Source organism: Polyergus mexicanus, unplaced genomic scaffold (genome assembly GCF_030449975.1).
Source record: "Polyergus mexicanus isolate NDT 795.1 unplaced genomic scaffold, iyPolMexi1.0 SCAF_5, whole genome shotgun sequence".
Taxonomy (NCBI): domain Eukaryota; kingdom Metazoa; phylum Arthropoda; class Insecta; order Hymenoptera; family Formicidae; genus Polyergus; species Polyergus mexicanus.
In genome coordinates this window covers 8,848,395-8,865,255 of record NW_027223325.1, presented here as the reverse complement: position 1 = coordinate 8,865,255, position 16,861 = coordinate 8,848,395, and the positions used below count along the sequence as shown (strand labels likewise).

General features: G+C 34.2%; 3 protein-coding genes across 5 annotated transcripts; 2 read left to right on the top strand and 1 right to left on the bottom strand.

The window, feature by feature from the left end:
* The first annotated feature begins 6 nt into the window (after nt 1-6).
* On the top strand, nt 7-11,238 carry LOC138933709 (protogenin). 2 transcript variants are annotated; one of them, XM_070296667.1, is made up of 19 exons: nt 7-394; nt 962-1,224; nt 1,310-1,460; nt 1,592-1,814; nt 1,904-2,130; nt 2,214-2,353; nt 2,454-2,613; nt 2,685-2,969; nt 3,198-3,365; nt 3,456-3,647; nt 3,723-3,907; nt 4,017-4,164; nt 4,249-4,347; nt 4,434-4,587; nt 4,677-4,810; nt 4,894-5,295; nt 5,382-5,659; nt 5,768-5,836; nt 5,920-11,238. In XM_070296667.1, exons 1-19 carry the CDS (start codon nt 328-330, stop codon nt 6,127-6,129), a joined length of 3,555 nt encoding a protein of 1,184 aa, XP_070152768.1. In that variant the 5' UTR covers nt 7-327; the 3' UTR covers nt 6,130-11,238. The 2 variants fall into 2 exon arrangements, with proteins under 2 accessions (XP_070152768.1, XP_070152767.1); XM_070296666.1 differs by having other exon boundaries at nt 5,729-5,836.
* A 121-nt stretch (nt 11,239-11,359) lies between these two features.
* On the bottom strand, nt 11,360-14,560 carry LOC138933057 (uncharacterized). Of its 2 annotated transcripts, XR_011446915.1 has the most exons (8): nt 14,284-14,560; nt 13,967-14,140; nt 13,494-13,696; nt 13,264-13,417; nt 12,869-13,137; nt 12,543-12,761; nt 12,294-12,460; nt 11,360-12,215 (listed from the first exon to the last, which is right to left on the bottom strand). XR_011446915.1 is itself a non-coding variant. In XM_070295517.1 (7 exons), exons 1-7 carry the CDS (start codon nt 14,330-14,332, stop codon nt 12,407-12,409), a joined length of 1,122 nt encoding a protein of 373 aa, XP_070151618.1. In that variant the 5' UTR covers nt 14,333-14,560; the 3' UTR covers nt 11,360-12,406. The 2 variants fall into 2 exon arrangements, 1 of the variants encoding a protein (XP_070151618.1); XM_070295517.1 differs by having other exon boundaries at nt 11,360-12,460.
* Nucleotides 14,561-15,146: 586 nt separating this feature from the next.
* On the top strand, nt 15,147-16,837 carry Rpl18 (ribosomal protein L18). Its single transcript, XM_070296449.1, has 4 exons — nt 15,147-15,212; nt 15,354-15,440; nt 16,105-16,311; nt 16,474-16,837. Exons 1-4 carry the CDS (start codon nt 15,210-15,212, stop codon nt 16,741-16,743), a joined length of 567 nt encoding a protein of 188 aa, XP_070152550.1. The 5' UTR covers nt 15,147-15,209; the 3' UTR covers nt 16,744-16,837.
* The last annotated feature ends 24 nt before the right edge of the window (nt 16,838-16,861 follow it).

Genomic DNA, 16,861 nt, shown 5'->3' with positions numbered 1-16,861 from the left:
GGGGGAGGGAGAAGGGCGCTCCGGCTCGGCGAACGGAACGGCCGGCGGCAGCGGATGCTCCATCCTTTCTCGGTTACGACGAGGCCGGCCCGATCGACGTCAAACATGCGGCGACGAATTTTGCCCGCGAACAGCTCGACGACGACGACGACGAAGACGACGAGAAAGTCGAAGAAAACGAATCGACGACGGCGTGCCACGGCCGCCGCGCTCTGCCAGTGAAACAACTATACATACACATATACACAAAGGCGCGCACACACACACACACACACACACAGACACACACATATACATACACGTGCCGTTGCCGATGAGCGCGGATATATGGCGGCGCGAGTACTCTTGCTGAGCGTCTTGATTACGGAAGTGCTGAAGCCAGCTTGTGCCGCAGGTGCGTGTCGGCCGATCTGTCTGTATGTTTACCCTCTCCCCTCTGGCACCGATCTCCGTGTCGGTAGTAAACTGCATCCCCGGTGACGAGTACAGGATAGATTATTCTTTGCGGATCGAACGACGATTTACTGGTTGTATGCGAACATGAGTCCAGACATCGTCGACGTTCTCGAGAGCTCGCCGTTTTGTGTACAAATTGTAAATTAATTCCTTCATCGGTGACATTCATCGGTGTACGTCGTAGAAAAACGATTTCCAAAAGCTATTTTGTGATATCGTTTTCACGTTTTTATAATAAGAATTTTTTATATGATTTGTTTCTTAAATTAAAATTGAAATGTTCCAAAATAAATATACTCTCTAATGTAATGCGAGAGTAGAGAATAGATTTATTTCGGACTAATCATCAATTATTGTATAATCTGTAAGCATGAATTAAAAAGTCTTTTGTGCAGTCGCAAACTTTTAAAAGAGAAAACTGCGACATGATATTGCGTATTCGTTTATCTATGTCATCAGCTGCTTCTCCTTAAAATATTGTATATTTAAACTGCTTGTGTGACAGGTGTTAAGGGTATTGGAGGGAACATCAGTGGTAGGAACGTGTCTAAGCCAGATAGTTCTGATGCTGGTCTAATTAAGGAGTCTGGATTAACACTGGAAATTCAACCTAGCGGCCATGTGATACTAGGAAAAAAGGGAATCACGCTTAGTTGTATAGCTGGTTCAAACGTGACTATATCTTGGTTGCACAATGGAGTACCAGCACCTCCATGTGGTCTTACTCGCTGTATTCTTCTTTCTAATGGTTCTCTTCACTTTTACAAGGTATAAAACATTATATACATTGATAAATTTATTATTGCCAGATTATGATGTATATCGAAAATTAAATTATATATTATATGTATAGAAACAAAATTTACAAATGCAAAAGTTCAAAGAAAAGGAAAGGAGTAGTATTGTTAATGCTAGAAACCACAATAAGGATGAATATCGTTGTGTAACACATACCAGTTTAGGAGGTTTGATACGGTCAGCTCCTACATTTATTCAAATAGCAGGTGAATATTATATTATATATAAATATATATATATATATATATATATATATATATATATATATATATATATATATGAGGGTATTAAATTTCATTTAAGAAATCATAATTACTATAACAAATATACATTACAGAGTTTGCACATGCATTTAAAGAATCTCCAGAAAATATTACTGTTCAAGAAGGTGAAGTTACAAGATTGTCTTGCTTGATAGACAGTGTTCCTTTCCCACCCAATATTACGTGGCAGCATAACGAAACATTGTTATCTTATCATAACGAATCAAAGTATTCTATGATACCACCAGGTGTTCTGTATATAAGTGCAACGAAACTGTCAGATGCTGGCTCATACAGGTATATAATATTATTTTCAATTTCTTGTTTTTTCTGTTCATTATTTATTTTTATATTTTAAAATAAATAAACATTATGTTGTATTCCAGATGCATAGTCACAAATGAATTTTTAAAAAAGACCAAAAAGAGCAGAGAAGCAAAACTAACAGTTATTTCAAGAGCAGATAGTAACAGATCGCATACTCCATCATCCTTATTTTCACAGACTTCGTACAATCATTGGCTACTCAATGGATCAAATCTTAATTTGGCATGTGCTGCATCTGGTTATCCGTCACCACTCATAACATGGTCATTTATTCCTCGTTATATAGGTAAAGAAATAAAAAATCAATCTTGTGCGTATATTTAAGTGTTAAGCAAAATTTAATATATTTGATTGTGTTTATGTTCTCAGATAATGTTACACAACCTCGCATCCTTTTTAATTCTACTAATGGCATTGCTATATTGCCATTAACAAATGTAAATGTTTCCAATGCTGGTATCTACTCGTGTTCTTCTAAAAATATTATCACCAATGATTTAGAAATACAGGTGGGTATGATTAATTTGATGAAATATATTAAAGATGTTTAACAAATATATACATACGTAAACATGTTAACAAATATATATTTCATCTAAATCGTTACAGAATATAACTGTAGACATATTGATACCACCATCATTTATAAAAACGCCGACGAATCAAATCTGTCCAAATGGAAGAACAGCGAGATTCGAATGTCAGGCACATGGATCACCCGTACCTCAAATTTATTGGCTGAAAGACTCGTTGAATATTACTATCAATGGTAAATTAATTATAGAGACAAAACAGATTGTTGAATATTCTCTTATGATTACTCATTCTGTACATTGATAGGTCGCAGAACGACTTACGTTAAGGAATACAATAAGATAGAATTAGCAATATCAGCGACAGTACCGTCTGACTCTGGCATATACCAATGTGTGGCGGTAAATTCAGCGGGTGAAATTTGGGCCGCTGGTCGGCTGCAAGTAAATACGTCGCGCAATAGTCCCGCCGCACCCACTTCTCTAAAATGTCACGCTGTTTCACCAGTTAGAATCTTAATCTCGTGGGAACCACCAAAGTCTCTACCGTATACCAGTATTACAGCTTATACCGTCCATTATAGTTCTGTAGGTGAGTTGGATTATACTCTAGGATAAGTATGATATAGAGAGATTCAAAAAAATTGCAGTTCGATTTCACATATTTGTACATTATGGATGCGTACCAGGAGCACACTTAGCGCTATGAGCATGTTTTGTCTTTGTTCAACTTTCCATAAATAACAAAGATAGAACATGCTTTCAGCGCATAAGCGTACTTTCGGAACGCAGCCTTAATATGTCATGTTTTTTATAACAGAAGGTGGGAAGGAAGAAGTCTCTCCGCCAGAACCAGGAAATTCTACATCTGTAGAAGTAACAAAGCTTCTTGAACCGTTTACAAATTACTCGTTCTATGTACGAGTGTGGAATAATTATGGTGCTAGCGATCAGTCGGCTACCATTCTGTGTTCCACAGCTCCAAGTGGTAAGTATTTCTTATTTATCTGTGTTAATTTAATAATCTAATGTAATATTCTTTCAATTAAATTTTGAAATAACGAACTTGTTTCTTCAGTTCCTAAAGCCGCACCAAAAATGAATGTGGATATAATCAGTAGTACAAAACTAAATGTATCATGGGAGCCTTTGAGTAAAAAGGAATCTCGCGGCATTGTAGTGGAATATAAACTACAGTGGAGACTCCATCAGCATTCATATTCCAGAATACTTTATCTGCCTGCCACTATTGAGTACTACGTACTTTTAGGTATCTATCTAGATTTTACTTTTTATGAAAGCAGTGCATTGTACAATTGTATTTTTTTTTTTTTTATGGTTGTAGATTTGATACCCGGAGCACAATATGATCTTCGAGTATTGGCAAAAACAAAACAAGGCTGGCCAAATATTAGTGAGACACAATTGAAATGGATTACTATGACCATGCCATCTCCTGAATCTAATCAATTTACTATAAGGAATATTGTGGATATTCAAGTATTAATTGTAAACGCTTCGATAATTAAGGTATATAAGTATATTATATACCTATGTACGTATAGCTTATTGATTGAATTTAAAAAAAATATTTATGATTATTTGAATCATTTCTTATAAACATTTCTTTCGTTACTAGATGAAATGGAAAATAAATTTCAAGCAAAATGATCAAATTGAATCAAAATTTGATTCCTGGCAAATTTATTGTGAAAATCAAGATGGCAAAAAGCTAGCTACTATTCTTTTACCACAAAACATTACTGAATATCTGTTTACTGATCTTGGTAAATATTTTGCATTATATGACTTTTTTTTTTTTTTTATAGCATTATAGATAAAAAAATATATAGTAATTTATTTTTATCTAGATATGAATATTTCTTATACAATGGGTTTGTGTATGGTGAGCTTGGGCGAAGCAACAGGTTGCTTGACAAAACATATAGAGACTGCACAATCCAATGCTGGTAAGTTTTTGTCAGATTTTTACATAATATATTTTCTTTAAATAGAGATTAGACAAAATTTTATATGCAATAATCTCGTAATTTAGATACCTTACAAATGGCTTTGGAGGCTATTCCTGTCTCACCTACGTCCATAAATGTAACATGGACATTATCTGATGTTCATGGCATAGATTCGTTTGAACTTTGTTATCATGCAGTACATGCGCTAATTTCTGACAATTCTGAATGTTTTATTATGTGAGTATATGACTTAATCTTCTTTTTAAAATGAATATAATTTTATAATACAAAGCTGTTTTTTTTAAACCTATGTAAAATATTTACAGAGATGATACAAAAGTAAACGTTGACAAACTGAAACCTTTTACCTTATATCAGTTTAAAGTAAGAGCTATTAGACATGACACGAATCAAACCAGTCTCTATAGTGAATCTATAGAGTGTTACACAAACGAAGATGGTGAGAAACAAAGTTATATTATTTGATTACATATATAGATGTTTTTATATCGGCTTTAAATATCGTCTATTCTAAACAAATAGTTCCTGATAAGGTCGAAGAGGTACAATGGTTCTTGGGTAACAATACGAAGGTACGAATCGCATGGAAAGAACCGAGCAACGTGAACGGTATCATACAAAATTATTTCGTCGCGTATACCATGGACTTGATGGCGACGTGGGGCAACGTGACTGTGCCCGGTAATAAAACGTCAACGACTCTACCGAGTTTAGCGCCGGGCAAACGGTATTTTGTTATGGTACAAGCAGCGACGAGAGCCGGCTATGGAAAACCGTCGGACCCTATCATTATTATTACCGGCGGTAGTAGTAGTGGAGGAGGTGGTGGTAGTAGTGTCAGTGGCGGTGGAGTGTCGAAAGTCCCCGATCCGTCCGGCAAGGAAGATAAACCACCGCAAAACCCCAAGCCCGATCAGAGTCTAGGTGAGTGAAAGAGTAGAGATTTGGATATAAAAATAATCATGTTAACTATTATGTTCAATTTACATGTTATCATGGTTAAAAAATAGGTGTGATTCTCGGAGTCAGCATAAGCATCGGGTTTATCGCGATATGTCTATGCAGTATATACTGCCGGAGAAAGTTCGAGAATTCTCGCTCGTTGAGAAACGGTGCTCAACCTACAAATGGGCGTGTACTATCGCGAAACGGAAACGGATGTTGCGCGGAGCAGTCCTCCACTTCCGTAAATCAACAAGCGAATGTTACCAGTGCCTCGAACGAGATTGAATTGGCTGTGCTATGCCCATCATCTCCGCTCGAAACGAATCCGCATTCCGATGCAAAGGTAATGAAATTTGCTTAGGTGAATTTATATATTTCAATCAAGAGATAATATACGATATGTATTGCGTAGGGTGCACAATCTAATGGCGTTTTTGAAATTTGTGCAAAGGAACCCTTATTATCGCCATGGGAGGTAAATGGAGGCTCGAAAGATGTTCATATTATGGAAAACCCTCAGGTATTACTGCGAATTTTAACATCTTGGGGACAATGGAGGTATATTGTTCGTTCATAATTCAATCATGATTTTCGTGATTACAGTACAAAAGAAGAGGCAGTTCTGCCTCGAATAATCAACAAGAAGAGGAAGAGGAACAAGATTTGGAAGGCACGCAGCTCACAATGGTCAATTGTACTTTAGGCAGTAGCACTAGCAGTTTAAATAACAATTCAGGATGTCCGGACGGAGAGACTTCATCATCGTCAAAAACCCAGTGCGCATCTGTTTCGGCGCTCGGACCAAACGGGTGAAAATGCGTTAGGCGAAACACTCAGGTGTTCAATGCTTCGCACCGGTATCGAGGTATGCAGTAAATAGGAATACCTATTCTCTCCTGTTTTCTTCTCCCTTATGGTTGACACGTCAATCGTTCCGAATCAATATTGCGAGAAAACAGAAAAAATGAATTTTTCCGCGAAAGCGAAAGCAATGCAAAATTATAACAACCTGGTAAAGTTTGACGCGACTTATGTTGTGCAAGTAAGAGTATTGTCTGATACGCGATCAATATAAAAATTCGTGTCCGATTTTAAAGCGTTAATCGGGCGATGTGTGACTCGCGGACTGGTAATCGCCAGAGCCCCAGTTCTTGCTTGAGCCCTGCCCTCTCGTATGCCTCTTAGGAGGTTTTCCGAAGATTGAAATTTCTCAGTATAAGAGTAAATATGCACATAAGAACGTAAATATTCTAACCAGTTGATGGCCGTATAACGGATACACGTCGGAGCCAAGCCAAACACAAAAATTCAATTCAAAGCGTTAGTCGTCATGTGGTATAAATACATATGAACAAGATACATTTATTGCCCGCAGAGAATAAGGCAAATGTCTGTGTAAGCAATATAATTTCCAACAAAAGCAACACGATTCTCAAATTCATTGCTTTGCATTATTGCAGTGCATTGATCGTGTAGACGATACTTGAAACGTTTGCCGGACTTGATTGTGTGTGTGCGCACACAGATTGATTCAAAATACCATTGAAGGATTGATAGAGGATGTAACAAATCACATATTTTTGAAAATAATTAACGGGTTTGCGCGAAAATAATTACAAGATTACACTAAAGCTAATTAATTGATAACATCTCTTGATACTTTTCTTTTAAATACTCGTAATATATACGTTGTATGAATAGGAATATATTTTAATCAATATATATAATATTTCTGCACAAGTTTTTTTAAAAAATAATTTATTTTTTAAAAAAAACTTGTGCAGAAATATTATAGAAATATTAATTTATTTTTTATCAATTTTCAAATTTTGAATAATTCTGTGTATAAAATTAAATAAACATGTCAACATTAAGAGATGCGCGAACAAAATAAATTGGAATGAAATAGTAAGTTTCCAAATGCCTCTGTACATAGAATAGAATAATTGTTAATTGTGAATATGTTCATAAAAAATATCATACTTTGAATGCTAATATAGCAGAAAGATATACGGACGTGCATTCCTTCGCGTTTGGAAACATAAAATTGCTAAATATGCCGGGCAAAGCATGGCCTAAACTCAGTTGACGAATTTTTGTTCTGACAACAATTTCAGATTGACGATCGCTTAAAATGGGAAAGCGCAGAGACACTGATCATTCCAAAATAAGTTTTCCGTTGATAATATTTAATTGTAAACAAGAGGAAAAAATATTTAGTTTTAAGAAGACAGGGAAAGGCTCTAACCAGATGCTACGCGTTTTTAGAAATGTTAAGAAAATTTTTTATTTCGTGTTTTTTTTCTTTTCTTTCTTTTTATTTTAATATACCATATGTGTGTCATTAAGATGTCATTTCTACATAAAAAAAAAAAAACGAACATTGATTTTTTTAAGAAATCAGAATTAAATTTCTTTCACATTTGGAGTTAGTGTGCATAGCGAATGAAAAATAATTTTTGTCGAGTGTAGCTTCCTAAAATATTTAACGTAAGTTTGTATTTTAGTTTAAAACTGACTATTGATATGTCATACTTTAAATTAGAGAAGGATCCTATGAATGGGAAGAATATTTGGAAAGATAATTGTGCTCAGAATTATAATAACTCAAATTATAATAGCATGTAAAGGAAATAGAGGTCATCTCATTTTTCACTTACTTCATTTACTTCTATAAGAGATCTTAAAGACTGTATGTATTAATATATTTTTATAATTAACGGAGATTATTCCTCAGAATAATTTACGTAAGATTTTTACATATTTCTTGGGCTTCTTTCCGTTCATAAGATTAATATCGTTTTTAAAACGATTAGGTAATCGATATGATTAAACGTCAACATTCTGTTGTACAATATTTAGCGTGTTAGCTGGTATAAAGCAGTTCTGTGTATTACACAAAAAAGCAAGAAGCAACATTTTGAGACTAACATACAAGACACATATTCCAGACTGGTGCATGTTACCATGACAGAAAAACCCAACACAGTACCTGATAGAGAATAAGCTATATCTTTTAGAGTGAGACGTAGAAATGTCAATGTTATTACTGTACCTCCACTAATTGTTATTTATTGCATTTTACGTTCAGTATATATACTTTAGATGAACACATTACACCCTGGATCATGCAATAATTACCATGAGCACAGTATGAAAACAAATAACGCTAGGATTAATTCGATCTGCACATATATTAAAAAGAAAATTATATCGTATCCTCATTCCATAGAATATTATACCGCATTTTCATAACAGAGTCTGTTAGAAATCTAATATATATATATGGAAAGTGTTCCGCGAAAATATAATTTCATTTTTTATTTGGAAAAAAAGAAAAGATACCATTGTTACTGCAGATACTTCATGTTTAATGGATATATTTAGTTAATAACTGTGCACCATGATTTACTTATTCTCCGTTTATTGGACCCCGCAAATCATTACAATAGTTCTATATTTACAGATCGCATACAATTCTACAGAAATAGAAAGAATCGTTTTATTTACACACATGAATACATGGAACTTGTTATATGTATCATAAATATAATTGAGAATCTCACAGATTGCATATATATATGATATTGAATTTATATATTCTTAAATAGTTCTTGCGCAGCAACTTTATTTGTTGTGAATGCGCGCGTTTGCACATTTTCAATGTGTCTGGCTTACGATTTTATTTAATTAAGATGTTTTGCGTTTGTTGTCATATACATATATATATATATAATGTAATACTCCTGTTACATTTTATATTATTTCCATATTTGTTGAGGATATATACATTCATATGCTTTTTCATGTACTTTTTGTATTTGTTGATGGTATATTTTAGCAAATAGATCTTATAAAGCGTTGATGACAGCTGGTGTATAATGATGAGAAAAAATCAGGATGCTAAATCAATTGTTCCTTAGTTCATTACATATTGTTAATATTACGCATCGCACACACAAAGGTATATTCTCGTGGTATTACACTGTTATGTTCTAAAAAATGTATATCTGCAGCTTACACTTTAAAGAATAATTTTTTGAGAACTATTAATATTATCACAAAAAGAAAGAAAAAAAGAAGAGAAATTTGAGATATCAAAAATTTGAATATCAAAAGTTTTTAACTTTAAGAAAGATATGACGCGTTGAGTGAAATACAAGCGGCAGAAAGTATATAATAAATAATAATGCTTTTCGCGCTATTTTTTATTTCCTCTTGTGTGTTAGATATACGATTGGCAGAGTTGTATATGAGTTGAACGAAAGAGAATGGGTTTACGCTTATCAAAACTGTCCCCATCCATCTTTTTACATTTAAGTAGCGTAATATATTTTACATTTCTAGTTGTAACGCACGTTATTTCGATTACACATTTCTGCTGCTATATTCCTGATTTTATATTGCTATATTATATATCACGTATCATGTAGAAAGCACCGTGCAGAAAAGTAACCGTAACGCCAACAATAGCAATCAGTAATTTAATCCAAACACTCCGTACATACCATAGTGCTCTTGAAATAATTTCATGGATGTGATAAGTTTTAGGCGTCGTAAACAATTGAGAGAGACTATAGAGTCGCCGTGCGGAGAGATAATCGCGTCAACTATGCAAAGTGTCTCGCGTAATGTATTATAGGTCGTTTTTTCCGATGAGAATAGAATCAGGTAACATTCTACGTGACACATTCTGTATATGTCTCATAAAATCCGTAAAGATAATATTATTATCTTAGTATATACAAAAGCAATAAGCATCTCTCATCATATATAGCGTTCTTCGTATTACTACAAATGTCGAAAATGACACACACACACATATACATACACATAATATCATAGATTTATAATCTATTTATCACTGTATCTCAATATTTCGCGTATTCATTGATCATTAATTACTATAATCATATTAATGGCTTAGAGATGACACATGGATCAACATATTGTGGATCTTTTAACAGTCAATTTTCATTTATGCATTATTCTTTTACTACCTTAATTTAGAAATAATATACAATATACAGGCAGCCAAAGAGAGAGAACATTTCTTTTTCATAATCTTTTAAATCTCCCTCCCCATATCAATAAGATCGGTGCAAGATTATTTCATATGCATACATTCCTTCTACGCAGAGTACGATATAATTTATCACAAATGAACTGTAGTTTTGAATACACAGTAGCAAGTATTGATTATATTGTACGGCGACTCTAGTCGAACGAATATACCTCCGTAATTGTTACTCTCTTAGCACAGAGAGTGATTTACATTACTTAATTTTAACTTAACTTCGGTACCTATTAGACACTATTGTTTACATTTATGCACAGTTTACCTCAAAGAATATATTTTCTCGCCCGGTGACATATGCACATATACAATATATATATTTATGTATAAATACATATATATATATATATATATTTGTGTATGTAATGTATATTAGCTGTAGAATAAACAATATATGTATGTATAATTGCCAAGACATACTTTACACACTTTATTTTACACATAATATATACAAAAAGAGAAGAGAGAATTTAGCAAAAATTTATTCATTTTTACTATTATTGTTAATTATAATTATATATATATATAAAATAAGAAGACTATTAACTTATTTTCTGTAAACCCTTATTTCACCTTCTTTCTTCTTTTTTTAAATTAGATTTATTATTTTAATATATGCGCGATCACATATTTTTTAGGGTGCAGTTACTTTGTACATACGTTTTATCTGCGATTTGTATATATATGTATTACCTGCAAAGAACATTATATAAAATATATATTTTAATATATTACGTATAAAAAAATGAAAAACTACATGAAACTATAATCTTATTGTTTGAAGTATTAAGACTAAATATACGAAATATTTAATAATATTGTTGACCCTTCTTGAACACGTCGTCTTGTTGTAACCACTGATTCAATAAAATTAAGACAGTATATAAATGCATTTTATATAAAAAAATATGTGTCCCCTCTGTATATAGAAAAGGTTTGGTATATTACGAGGATACAGCAAAATCAATATACAATTTCATAAATGGAGCAACTTTATTATCAAAGAATCTACACTGCGACATCGGCGTGTAACAATAGAATCAAATATGTAATATTAATATCATTGAGGCACTCAATGCCAATAGACGAATAATCATTTTCTTTCTGTTTTTATATTAAATATATGCAAATACATGCAGCGCTCGTATATAAATCTACCAATATAAACAATCATTCATACATGAATAAGGAATATCATTTTCTGTGTACCTTTTAAACACATCTCTAACAATGTTTGTACTTATGCGATCCTTTAGATCGTACATACTCGAGTTATCGATAAAGCTATGCGATAGAAATATTTGACTGGAATAGAAAGATTTCTCAACTTAATTCACAGCTTATGGAAAATACATCTTGGAATGTAGCGAATATAAAAGAGAGAGAATTCCTCTTACATATCCCATATATCCAACAATAAAAAGTACATAGATTCTCAACAACTTTATTAGTACAATCCACAGTCTGGAAAAAATAGCATATAAAAAGCATCTTCTTTTCTTTTTTATGATGATTTTCTAAAATATATTCATCCAAATCGATTTATAAACTATGAATGTCGTCTTAAGTTTAAGCATATATATATGTGTGTGTGTGTGTTATGTATATATATATATATATATACCTATTTTCGTGCGCAAAATCTTAACATTGTTCCGAATTATTCTTAAGAGTTTGACTAGCACGACCTTTCAAAAAAGGTGCGGAAAAGTTCTGTACTTTGAAAATTAACTTTGTATAATTAAGTACATTAATTGCTATTTTATCACATTGGCGATAGGCCAGTCTACGAAATCTTCGAATTCCAGATATATGCGCTTTTCTATAAATTTATTTAGTATTATCTCTTGGCGCAGGTCAAGCGTCACGTGTAATAGAATGTATATAACATGTATAGAACCTTTTTCTAGGCACACGGTGAAACGGCGCTTGGCGTCCATATGTATTTGATATTTATAAAATTATCATAAGCTTGTCGATATATTTGAATTCGGCAGTCGATATTGCTAAAGTTTACAGGACCAAAGAATGTGGAAAGATTCTCATGCTTACATAGTCATCGAGTACCTGCAAATTCGTGAGATCATTTTTAAATATTTTTATATGCAGTTTTCTCTTTTCGTATTTGATTTCCAAATTGACGACTTACCTCTTTAAGGGTCTCTTTTGTTAATTTAGGATATAGGTATGTAAATCCTGTGGTGTTCGAAAGCTTTCCAGATTTTAAAAATAAGTGTTTATTATATAAAAGCTCTTGATCTATGTAGGGCGACAGAGGGCTGTTTTCCACTCCATCCTTACGACATGCTTCTGCCCAGGGGCCCATATGTTTGTCATTTACTTCCTCAACAACAGAGTTCATATCAGTCTATAAAGCATAAAAGTATAAGATGTAATTATTATTTTGTTGAAATTTTTATAATCTATCTTTAAACATTATATTTTAGTACATAAATATATGCAAGAATAATATACTTTAGCCAGTGTTGATAGCGTCGTGCCCCAATAATCGTGGTTGATATTGAACAGTTCTGATACTATGGCACTTATGGAACCTTGAGTGGAATCTCCCTCGTCGACGAGATTATATGTCTGGCCTATTGTTTCTGGTCTGTTGGCCACATACCAGATAGCTCTCGCGACGTCTCTTACATGAACTGTATTCATATGAAGTTCTGGTCCCCAGAGTAATTTCATCATCTCTCCTAAATGTTTATAAACTGCGCCCACTACTAATCTCGGTGCTAAAAATTGTAAAACTTGTTAAATTCCACTCCTTTCTTTCTTTATTTAATTTGGTAGAGGATGATGCAGATATTTTTCAATAATAAAATTAATTACGGAAGAATAATTATATTTTTTTAAATTACCTAAGCCATTTCTGTCACCGCAACCGTATACAATGGCTGGTCTGAGTACAGTATATTTCAAATCTGGTATATTCTTTAATTCGTGTTCTACTTGTAACTTGTATTTTGCGACAAACGTCCATGGTTCTCCAGCGTCCTCTTCCTTATAAGGAGTCTATGCAACATTGCACAATGATAAGTCCTGAATCTATATTCATATATTAAAATATATATCAATATTGAAAGGATACCTTTTCAGAGATATTAAGATTGCCAGAAGATATCTCCACATAACGCGAGACTTTAATCTTGGCCGCTAGTTGAGCGCAATTCATGCTCAATTTGTAAATTCCCTCTTTATACACTGGATCTGTGAGGCCGCTCTTTGTCTCGCCAGCACAATTGAACACGTAATCAATAGGCTCGTCAGATGAAAATGCATTTTGGCAGGATGCTTAGATAGATTAACAAAAATTATCCCTTTAGATATAACCGTCTGCATTATATTTTATATTTTACATAATAGACTGAGAAGAGAGTAATGAGGTGATTTCGACTAATCAAGAAATGTAGAGACCAAATAAAATGATAGAGATACTCAATTAATCTCCTACAAAAATTATTAACAAATAATCGAAATTTGAAGATCTTTAAATTTACGCCAATTATCAAACAAGACTCCTACTCTTTCTCTGGTTGCTCTAGTATATCTTACTGCGATTACCTATGTTAATCAAGTTAGCGCTTTTGAATTCGAGCAGGGGGTTCTCGAACACTTGCTGGTGCTTTGCGTTGAGCCACGCGGTCTGCGGCGGCACTTTATCCACGACTCGCACATACGAAACCAGATCATTATCCAGCAGATATTCCACAAGATGACGTCCGATGAAACCGCATCCTGCGCGAACGCGATAAGAGTCTATCAATCACGTTTTATCGGCGCTCTTCCGCTCTTACATACTGCATGTGTCAAAGTATATATATATATATATATATATATATATATATATATATATATATAAAATAGAAAATATCTCTCACCTCCTAGAACGATCACCCTCGCTTTCTTATCACAAGTGGGCGTTGCCATAATCGTTTGTCATTTAACCGTTCGATTACGGAGTTCGTTTCCTCGTCGGAGAGCGCGGTGTCGTCGGCAGAAAAATTGTCAGACGACTGCTTAATGGCACTTTGGACACACACCAACATACACCGCGCTCTCACCCGGTCTCGTCCGATTAACCTAAAACTCGCCGCTAACCCGACTGACATAAAGCACACTTGACGCGAACGATGCGCCAACGCACTCTGTTTGCTTATCGAGGAACCAGATCGCGCCCAGGGAAACAGGTGTTTCCATAGAAAAAGTACACACTGATGTAGCCAAAAAAATGAGGACAATTTTCAGGACGCATCGCTTTCCGCGACCAAAATATGGCTGCGCCAATCACATTATAATATCGAACTTGACAGTTTACTGACAAGGGAACCTCTCGCGAACCCGAAAATTCTGATTTTGATGAAACTTTAGACATGTAGGGGGAGATCAATAGATGAATTTACAAATTTTCAGTTGCAGTCCAAAAACGATTCAAGGGAAGGGCTTTTTGCTTTTCTCGATATAGGTATATCTAGAAACTGATTTAAGATATCAAAAAATGTTTTATACAAAAGCTTTACGGTAAAAACAGCTCTATTTAACTACATAATCTTTTCTTTTTAATTTTTGAAATTAAACAAAAAAAAAGTAACGTGGTGCGAAGTTCTCTTGCGAGACCAATCAAATTTGACAACTCCCTTGACTTTTAAAATGGATCACGTGTACCCTCTATCACCATTCTATTATATATATTTATTCTATGGTGTTTCTCTCATCGGGAAAAATAATCCTGGCAGTGCCCTCTGCCATTTCCGCTCTCTAGAGCACGCGAGTCTCGCGTGCGTGGTTTCTTTTCCGGTTTGTCAAAATGGTAAGACGATGCGACGATGCCCGATTCGATCGAAAAATCTGACTATATTATATTTGTTGTCAATCAATCGGGATAATAAAACTCGCTCATCAAATATTAAACTGTCCGAATTCAATTAATGACACATATTTCTTTTCGCAGGGTATCGATATTAATCATAAACATGACAGGAAAGTGCGACGAACGGAGCCCAAGTCGCAAGATGTGTATTTACGTCTTCTCGTCAAGGTAAACGAGTGTGTTTTTCTCTTTTTATATTATTTATTAATTAATATATATCTTTTTTTCGATAAGCACTAATCGAAATATTTTTTTTTTTTTTTTTTTTTTGCATAAGAATACCCGATTTTATTGTATCCGAATCTAAGAGTGCGTTCATTATTTCGTGTTGGTATCCCATTGAGGTTAGCTCTCGCATCTTTATTGCACGCGAGACAATTTCCAATCGTATCCCTCATCATTTTTCGGTTATCAATCGAACGAAATGAAAGGAACTTAAAATTTGTACGGAGTAGGGGAGGGTAATTCATCAGACTTAACTCTTGCGAGCTGCACTCTGTGTCAGATCTTACATAGACTGATTCAATTTTGAAAGTTCGCTAGAGAAACGCATGTCGACTATCCTATCTCGCTTATTTGCGAAATAAAAAGGCGATTATTATAGTTGACACATGTATTTCTACTAAAATTGTTTACTTATTGCGGACTTGCCGTTTTCGAACTTTCCCCAGCGTAACTTCTTTCACACAGGTAAAATTTTATGGAATCTCTTAAGAAGATATGACAATATCATTCTTTGGAAATTGGTAAAGTTTCTAAAGGATGCTGGAAAGTTTGAAAACTGTATAAGTTATATTGTGAAATCATGGTGATAATAGAAGTTATATTTTAGCTATATCGGTTTCTGGCAAGAAGAACAAATTCCAAATTCAACCAGATTATACTGAGAAGACTCTTCATGAGCAAAATTAATCGACCACCTATCTCAGTTTCACGTATTGTGCGATTTATGAAAAAACCTGGGCGGGAGAACTGTGTTGCTGTTATTGTTGGTACTGTCACCGACGACGCTAGGATTTTTGCAATCCCAAAATTGACGGTATATATGACATATATTAATATTTAGAAATGTTGAAATTGTATTATATAATAATAAATTACTATATGTTATACTTGGACTATAAGATAAGATATATACATGATATATGCGATATAATGTCAATGCATATAGTAAATTCATTTTGGTATTTTGATCTTATAGGTATGCGCTTTACGCGTGACCGAGAAAGCTCGGGCACGCATTTTAAAAGCCGGTGGCGAGATCATCACATTTGATCAGCTGGCGTTACGCGCACCGACCGGCAAGCGCACGGTATTGATGCAAGGACCGCGTAAAGCTCGCGAGAGCGTGAAGCATTTCGGTCCGGCACCAGGTGTACCGCATTCCCACTCGAAACCGTACGTGCGGTCTAAGGGCCGAAAATTCGAGAGGGCAAGAGGCCGTAGGCGTAGCTGCGGCTATAAAAAATAAGTCTAACAAATACACTATAATGATCGCTCTATCATTTGCAATCATTTTTCCACACGATTGATTGGCTTGGAAATAAATATTGGCTTAATAACTACTTCCCGTTTTCTACTTTCTTATC